This window comes from Hyaena hyaena, unplaced genomic scaffold (genome assembly GCF_003009895.1).
Source record: "Hyaena hyaena isolate Hyena2069 unplaced genomic scaffold, ASM300989v1 scaffold_46, whole genome shotgun sequence".
NCBI classification, from domain to species: Eukaryota; Metazoa; Chordata; class Mammalia; order Carnivora; family Hyaenidae; genus Hyaena; species Hyaena hyaena.
In genome coordinates, this window is record NW_024080678.1 from 3,026,057 (window position 1) to 3,035,011 (window position 8,955).

General features: G+C 42.3%; 1 protein-coding gene across 1 annotated transcript in view; it reads left to right on the top strand.

The window, feature by feature from the left end:
* Positions 1 to 8,904, top strand: part of BPIFC (BPI fold containing family C) — a 31,238-nt gene extending 22,334 nt beyond the window's left edge. The window contains exons 12-15 of the mRNA XM_039230473.1: positions 4,433 to 4,475; positions 6,932 to 6,995; positions 7,765 to 7,841; positions 8,782 to 8,904. Coding sequence (XP_039086404.1) covers positions 4,433 to 4,475; positions 6,932 to 6,995; positions 7,765 to 7,841; positions 8,782 to 8,904 — 307 coding nt within the window. The remainder of the gene's footprint in view (positions 1 to 4,432; positions 4,476 to 6,931; positions 6,996 to 7,764; positions 7,842 to 8,781) is intronic.
* Positions 8,905 to 8,955: the final 51 nt, after the last annotated feature.

Here is an 8,955-nt window from a genome sequence, read left to right on the forward strand (position 1 = left end):
AATGAATATTCTGCTTTAGACTGGCTCTCCCTCAAAATGACCCCAGTTCCAATAAACACTCCCCTACCCATCCTTTATCTGCTCACTTATCCATAGTCAATTAATTCAATGAGAATTTACTGATCACTTATTACATGCTCTACACTGTTCTTGATACAGAGAGTAGAGAAAAAAAGCAATCCATGTCTACCTTCCATGTCCACAGCCTGGTAAGAGAAACACTCAGATTAAAAGGCAAAAACTGGGGAGGGGGTGCCTGGGTGACTCAATCAGTTAAGTATCTGACTCTTTTTTTCAAAACTTATTTATTTTTGGAGAGAGAACACAGGGGAGGGGCAGAGAGAAAGGGGGACAGAGGGTCCCAAGCAGGTTCCATGCTGACAGCAGAGAGCCTGATGCGGGGGTCAAACTCATGAACCCATGAGATCATGATCTGAGCTGAAATCAGATGCTTAACCAAAAGAGCCATCCAGGTGCCCCAGCATCCGACTCTTGATCTCAGCTCAGGTCTTGATCTCAGGTTTGTAAGCTCAGATCTCATGCTCTGTGCTGGGCATGAAGCCTACTTTTTTTATAAAAAGGCAAAACTGGGTACTAAAGGAACATGGTGGAGTGCTTGTAAATGGTAGTGTACAAAGTGCTTCTCTCAAAGGGCAGTCTATCCCTCCCCCCATATCTTACATGCACAGACATACACACACCCTCCTCCCGCCCACACTGGTTTCTTCACCTTCTCATACCTCTTGGGATTCCTGTGGCAGGTCAGTGTGCTGTGTAAACCCACAACGGAGCACTGAATACAAGCTGCATTGTATTGTTCTCTAATTATTTCCTATACACACAGCTTCCATCTGTCTATCATAAATATAGTTATAATTAAAATTCTTTACATTGCCTCGTGCATTACTGAGCACAGAAGGGTCACCTAGGAAACCTCTTGGCCTGTCCATCTTTTCTCTCCATACTGCAGCCAGAGTGATCTTTACAGAACACAAACATCATCTCCCTTTTTAGAAACCTTCCATAGATTCCTTACTCTTAAGATAAATATCAAAATTTTAACATGGCCTGAGAAACCCAGCCTGGTCAACCACTGTCTGCCTCTCGAGCGTCATCTTACTCTGTTCTCGTCCAAGCCTCCATTCCCTGCATGGTATCTTCACAACCTCTGCAAGACAGTCCCCTCTTCCTTCCCCAATTTGCCTTTTTAATCTTGCTCAACCTTCACATGTCAGCTCAAGGACATAGTTCTCCTCCTTGGGAACCTTCCTGCACTTGCCAATTTAGATCAGTCTCCTCTCTTATTTGCCCCCGTGAACTTTTTTTTTTTTCCTTCAGAGCATTGATCCCAGTCTGTAATTAAACCATTATCAGCAGGCTTATTTGATTAATGTGTGCCTCCCCACTAGGCTTTAAGCTACATGAGAGCAGTGGCTGTGTTTGGTTTCACTTACAATCATTGACTCGAGTACCTGTCCCAGAGCTGACATCTATTAGGGGTTCAATAAGTATCTGCTGGACAGATGAATGAATGAATACTAAGTGCTTCAATGTGCCATGCTCTGTACTCAAGTTCATAGTCAGAGGGCAAAGAGGTAAACCAATGTTCTAAGATTTTGAGGGTGAGGATTGATTTTCAGTGTCTGCTATGGCCAGAGGGTTGGAGGAGTGGCATTGTGAGTGTCCGTACTTTGGTCCACTTGAACTTCATTCTGTCCTATTTGCTCTATTGACCCAGATGACGACCCCACCATCATCTGACACGCTTAAGAGTTTGCACTTTTGCTCTGGTTTTCCATCAGGGCAGTAAACCTTCTCCAAAACCTTTTAAATAGGCTCTACTCTTAAATGTTTGCAAGATAGGGCTATTTGAGCTCCCTTTCTCCCCAAGAACTCTGTGGTTCTGCAATCAGATTAGTTCCTAGTAGGGGCGCCTGTCAGTTAAGCATCCAACTTCAGCTCAGGTCATGACCTCGTGGTTTGGGAGTTGGAGCCCTGCCTCAGGCTCTGTGCTGATAGCTGACAGCCTGAAGCCCGCTTTGGATTCTGTGTCTCCCTCTCTCTCTCTGCTCCTCCCCTTCCCTCCATCTCTCTCTCACTCTCTCTCTCTCTCTCTCTCCCTCCCTCAAAAATAAATAAATATTTTAAAAATTAAAGCAAAAATTTAGTTCCTAGTAACTGTGCTTTAAGCAACACGTTAGAGGCTCCCTGCAGGACCAAAGGTCAAAAGACTGAACTCGGTCGCCACCTAGTGGTCGGAGTTGCACTTGTGTGATTTTGCAGGAGAGTTGCTCTGTTTCTCTGCAGTTAGTAAGATGTGTCCATTAGCAAACTAACCTGATAAGTATGCCTAGAGAACTAGGAAGCTGATAGAAGAAAGACAGCCTGGGGAGGAAAGGATAGTCAGGCATGGGAAACTCCAGGCAAGCTCTACTCACAGCAGGTGGTCCTGAAACAGCCAGTCATGGCTTGAAGGTGTGGTGACAGAAATTCACAAGTGTGGGGCTCCTGGCTGACTCAGTCAGTAGATCATGCAACTCTTGATCTCAGAGTTGTAAGTTCAAGCCCCCTGTTAGGTGTAGAGATAACTTAAGAGATTACTTAAAAATAAAATCTTAAAAAAAATAAATTTACAAGTGTTCCACCTCTCAGATAAATTTCTAAAAACTGGCCTAGGGTGCCCATCATAAATGGCAGTTTGGCCAAGAGGAGACACTCCTCCCTCACATTTCTCCAGCGATGCCATCGAATGTTTGTTCAACTGCTCAGCTTACCTCCTTTAAAGATGCCCTAAGGATTCTCGTCTCCACTTTCCACTGAGATCCACTTGAACCACAGTGCCATTGATGCCATCTCTGATTCTTGTCAGATCTGTCTTTTTTAGTTTTTACTCTTGCCTGTCACGTTGAAGCAATCTCAAAACTTAATTCCTATTGACATGATATTGACTGATAACAAGCAAGCTTACCTCTTATATTAATATCTATCTGCTCCTTAAATGTAATAACATAAAGATGCCCGGAAGAAGTAACACCGGAGTTAAATTGTAAGCAATGAAAAGAAGTTAACCAGTCAGAGAAAAAGGGGAAGGCCAATTTCAGAAAGAGGGAACAGCATGAGGAAAAAGTGTGGAGGCCAGAAATATCATGGAATATGCAAGGAAATACTTTACAGTTGTTTAAAGATCTTTATGACCTTATCCACTCTAATTTTGGAGAATCCAGCACAAAATATATTGCATTCAATATATTCAATATTCAAATGCATTCCACATTTAATATCATTTAAATTTACCCATGGGTGGAGTTTAGTTAAAGTGACGAGTGGCCATAATGTTACTGGTTGTGGGCCTGTATTAATTTCAATTTTTCAGGATTTTTTGTTATGTGCTCTAAAGCCAATATATTTTTTAACCTCAGATATATAGTGCCTGATTAATAAAACAACATAGCACCAAGCAGTTCAGAGTTCTTGGATATAAAGTTCAAGATGGAAAGCGAACAGAAGTGAGAGCAGAGAGGCTACTGGACCCCAGAATACAGAAAATTTTGTGTGCCATATAAGTGTGTTGGACTCTATCACAAGCCATTAAAGAATTTTGAACAGGAGCGTGTCCTCATCAGACATCCCTGTCATATAGCTGACTCTGGGCATGGTGTGGAAGACAGATTGGAGAAGATCAGACTGGAGACAGGGAGAACCTTAGAAGGTTGATGCAGGGGGAAGGCTCTACACACCTGGGCAAAAGTGAGCCATGGAAGCTAAAGGGGACGTGAGACAGCATCCTACAATGGAAGGGAGGTTTGATGGCCATCCAGAGGTCTGAGTTCTGGTCCTAAATCTGCCATTAGTATTTCCCCTCTTTGGGCCTCAGTTTCCCCATCTGTGAAATGATAGGATCCTCCCTGTTGACTACTACTACTTCATATTACTAATACTATGCACAGAAAATCAAATGTGTATTCTGGGAGTTCAGACCAAGAAACTGTGCAGACTATTTCTCCCATCCAAGTACTGACCAAGCCCCACCCTGCTTAGCTTCAGAGGTCAGATGAGACCGGGCACAGTCAGGGTGGTATGGCTGGAGACTGAAAACTGTTTTCTTAAGATTGTGCTGCATTTGAGTTGCCAACATTAAGTCCCATATAGCAAACACACTTGAGAAATCCATTCTAGTTACAAACCGAAGCCTTTTGCTACTCCTGCTTTGCTTGGTAAGCAGCAAATATAGGGATAAAGATGCAATAAAACATTATATCCTTACAAGTCTGTGTGTGTGTGTGTGTGTGTGCATGTGTGTGTGTGTGTTTAAAATAGTGGCTTATGGACCTTAAAAAAAATCCCATTTCCTTTTTGTTCCTTTCTACTGAGATGGTCATTTTTAAATCTTCCATCCTTTAAAATGTTTCCTGTCTGTTTTGTTTTGTTTCAGATTCCGCCTCTCCTTACCAGAGTCCAATCGCAGCAACATTGAGGTAGGAGTCAAAGCTCTCAGGGTTCTCTGTCAAGGGAAAAATGAGAATTTTCCTATATAGTAGCTGGATGACAGTTTTCTAGGCCCCTGGGTACTTGGCTTCACCTTGAGCGTAGGTTTTAACTTTAAAATTCCTTGTGTAGCTACATGTCTTCCAACCCCATTAACTTTTAAACAGGACAGGAACTCTCCAATTCACTTTTATCTATTCAGAAAGACTTAAAAGAATTTTTTAAAAACTAAGACTTATGTAATGTTGGGTGAAAAAAAAACAGTCATTTTAAGGGAAATTTCATTTTTTGGATAAAGAATCTTTAAGAATTACATATAAGATCCAGACTCCCAAAGGATGAGGCTATCTGTAAATTATTAGGCCATGATTAAGTTTGCTCTTTGAAGCCTTTCTATCCATCTCCTAAAAGTGTATCAAGGCTGGCTGTGCAGATACCTTTTTGGGGGTCCCATTCTGATGACCTCCTGATTGGAAGAGGTCCATGGAAACAAGCCCCTCCCCCAAACTTCAGGAAGATCATCCAAATCACTAATTGATGTCCCTATGCTCATGGTACCCACATTCCAGAGCAGTGGGTCTCACCTAAGTCCAGTTTTGCCCCCCACCCCCAGCCCCGAAGACATTTTTGGTTGTCACAGTCTAAAGGGTGCTATAAGCACTTTGTGAGCAGAGGCCAAGGATGCTGCTTAACATTCCACAGCGCACAAAACAACCCCCACAGCAGAGAATGAGCCTTCCCAAAGTGTCAACACTGCCACTGTTGGGCAGTCCTATTCTAGAATGTGAGAGAGAGAGAGAGAGAGAGTGAGTGAGTGAGAGACAGGGGGAGGGGAAGGCAACAAGCAAATTGATATTGTATGTGCTGAAAAATATTATAGAGAAAGATAAGTCAGGGCAAGAGAATTGGCAGTGCAAGTAAGCATGGAGGTGGGGATTACAGCGTTGGGGTTGTTGAGACGATTAGCTGGGATTATATATGAAATTTATTTAGCACATCGAACATATGGCAGGTATTAAATAAATTATAGCCATTGTTTTTACAAAAATTAATTTTGTAAAAAATATTTTACAAAAATTAATTTCAGTTATTGCCACCTCTATGTCAAGGCGCAGTGTAGCGTAATGGTTACCTACACAGACTCTGAGACCAAAATGCAAGAGTGAACTCCCACTTACTGGCTCCGTGGCCTTGGTCAGGTCACTTAAGCCCCCACAGGGCAGTCCTGGGACATGGTAAGTACTGGATTTATTACCATGTTCACCAGAAGCAGCTATTAAGAGAGAAAGAGAAAATAGCAAAGAAACCAGAGAACTTATCCAGGAGACCAAACAAGACGTTTTTATAGGAGCATCTTGATTTTTAGGTTGGGAAGATGAGGAGCCAGTGACAATAGTGTCAACAAGCCGGAGACAATATCTTTCATGCCAGACATTGAAATTTAAAATACCAAGATCGTCTCATGCACTATGGGTTAGCACCTCCATGGCATAGCTGTTTGGTAGAGGACAGACTATAGTCCATGAGAAAGCATGGCTGACTTTCTCATGAATAATATTTCCTGAGCCTAGACGAGTCCCAAGTCTTCCAAGAAGACTCAAAAAAAACTGCTTCGTATGAACAAGAGAGCGTGCTAATGATGACATTTCTGAAAAAATGACAGTGGTCAATACTGGGCATTTTACATGATATTAACTTGTTTAATCATGAGAGCAACCCTGTGACATTCGTGCTGTTTATCTTCATTTTACACTTGAGGAAACTTAGACACAAAGAGGTTAAAGAGCTTTCCCAACATGACCTAAGTGGTAAAAACAAGAGATAAACCTAGGAACTCAGCCTCAGAGCCCTCCTCGCTAGACTGCATAGCTTGCTAAGCATGTAGGATGTTCAAATATATTCACTGAGTGAATCCATGTTCGTCATGTCCATTTATTTTTAATACCTGAACTTTCCCAGGAACTGACACTCTGCTAAGGTTTAACAACTACCATAGTTTGCTCAAGATAAATTGGATGTTCTGGTGAGACTATTAAATATAGAGCATAACATAATGTAAAGGACTTCAATTAAGGGCATACTTCAATTAAAGGCATTACTAATCGGGATACTTGGCAATTGTTTAGATTGTCTGACTTGGTAATTATCTAAGCTGCCATGTTTGCTGCCACCATGTGGTCCCTCTGCGTTTGTTGTCACCATGATCTAGCATACCCAGGGGCAGAAATGTCTATCCTCAAGGAGGAAAAAAAGGTTGGGAAACTGTTTAATATGCTTTCCTGCAAAATAGCTTTCAGTGTCTGGAAAGTGAGCCTGTCTCTATGGGGAGATTCTAACTACCGCCCTCTGCCGTGATGAGGTCTGGGAAAGTGCACGTCCAAACCAGGCATGGTACTTTCAGAATGCCCTGATTTGGCAACTGACTTAGTATCCCTTTTCATTTTAGGTCTTGAGGTTCGAAAACATTCTGTCCTCCATTCTCCACTTTGGTATCCTCCCACTGGCCAACGGTAGGGGATTCTTGGGAACGTGTGCCTTTGACGTTAACCAAACATTGGGGATTGTTTGGGACTTTCCACCCCAAAGCCTGTACTTGTAGCCTGTTATTTTGTGAATCCAGGACAAAGCCAGAATTTACAACATTTGTACCATCAACATAGTGGTTGCAAAATTAGTTATTCCAGTCCAAGCCTTGTTAGCAACACTACCTGCAGAACTCAGCAAGAACAGTTAAACTCTGGTTGAGTTAAACAGATTGAAACTGCCCTCCTGAGGCAGTGAAGAATCTCCTTGGGGTCAGCCAGAATCAACCAGAAATGAGCTATTCTCCCTAGAGGGCATCTCTGTGGTTCTTATAAGCAGACCACCATCTGGATAGACAGTTCTGATGAAGGACCGTCCTAGGCTCTCTCCCTGTGCGTAGTCACCCACTAACTGCAGCATCTTGAGTTTGGCCTGGTTAAAATACACTCTGTGTCAGAGGCCAGAATGTTCGCAGACCCACAAATTAAGGCATTTTCAAAATATAAACTGGACAAGTTGCCAGCATTTTTCTGCCATTTGAATGTACATAATCACACATGCATTTTTATTAAGCACTTTGTTAATTAAGTGAAGAGCATTCATCCAGGAAAATGCTAGAGACATAGAATGAAAACTCAGAATCAGGAAGAAGGAAAAGTTATATATTTAAAAGCTATTTATTTGTCCTTTACTAAAAAGTTTGCTAAAACTTCTGTGTCTGTGCCTAGTTATCTTACACCTTGTTCTATATTTTAGCAAAATTGCAGCAAGGATTTCCCCTGCCCAAGCCACACAAAATCTCCTTTGTCAATTCAGATATTGAAGTTTTTGAGGTAAGAATATGAATATTCTCCTAACTGCACAAGTTGTTTTCATACTAGAATAAGCCTCTTCCTAATTTCCTTATCTGTTTTATGCTACTTTGTTCTGCTTCGTGTGTTTCCAGACCACATTTTACAGACAAAATGTTTAGCCCATAAAGTTTGCAGTTAACAATGAAAAGCATTTAACCATGAGTTTAAAAATCAACCCAAGGGGTGCCTGGGTGGCTCAATCAGTTAAGTATCCAACTTTAGCTCAGGTCATGATCTAACAGTTTTTGAGTTCGAGCTCCGCATCTGGCTCTGTGCTGACAGCTCAGAGCCTGGAGCCTGCTTCGAATTCTGTGTCTCCTTCTCTCTGCCTCTCCCCCATTCACACTCTGTCTATCTCTCGCTCAAAAATAAACATTAAAATTTTTTAAAAAATAAAAATGAAAATAAACCCGAGCCTGATTTCCCTTCACAGCCAGACCTATTCACACCACAGTACGAGAGGGTACACTGTAGTGTGCCTATTTAGTTTATTCTCATTGAACTGTTGCCTGAACCAAAGACCCTCCTCTAGTTCAGGATCTATTGTGAGCTATTTCGTCATTAATCGTTACAAACAAGCTTCAAAACACCTTTTTTCTTCCATTTCGAAACTTTTCTTTGGGGGAGGGAGGTAGAATAAGATTCTGATGGAATTTTCCCATCCCGTACACTATCCTGCCCACCCCCTTCCCTCCCCACCTCCCTTTCTATAGTTGCTTAAGTCTCATAAGGTGACAGCTATCCCAAGTGGCCTGCTCCTATGTCTGAGGCATTCACAAGGGGATGGGGGTGGAGAGGGTGCGACATAGAAGGACTTGGTAAAGGGACCACCTCTCCCTCACTCTTCAGCAAACCCAGATAGCCTATGGCTGCAGGTCCCCAGACTGTGACGTTGTCTTCACCCTTGTGTCTTTTTCAGGGTTTCCTTTTGATTTCCACCGACCTGAAGTATGAAACATCCTTAAAGCAGCAGCCAAGCTTCCATGGTTGGGAAGGTCTGAACTTCATAAGTGGACAGTGGAAGGGGAAGCCAGCTGCTTGATTTCCTGTCTGGAGTCCACTCCAGGAAGTAGATGGCTCTTAATCCCACAGC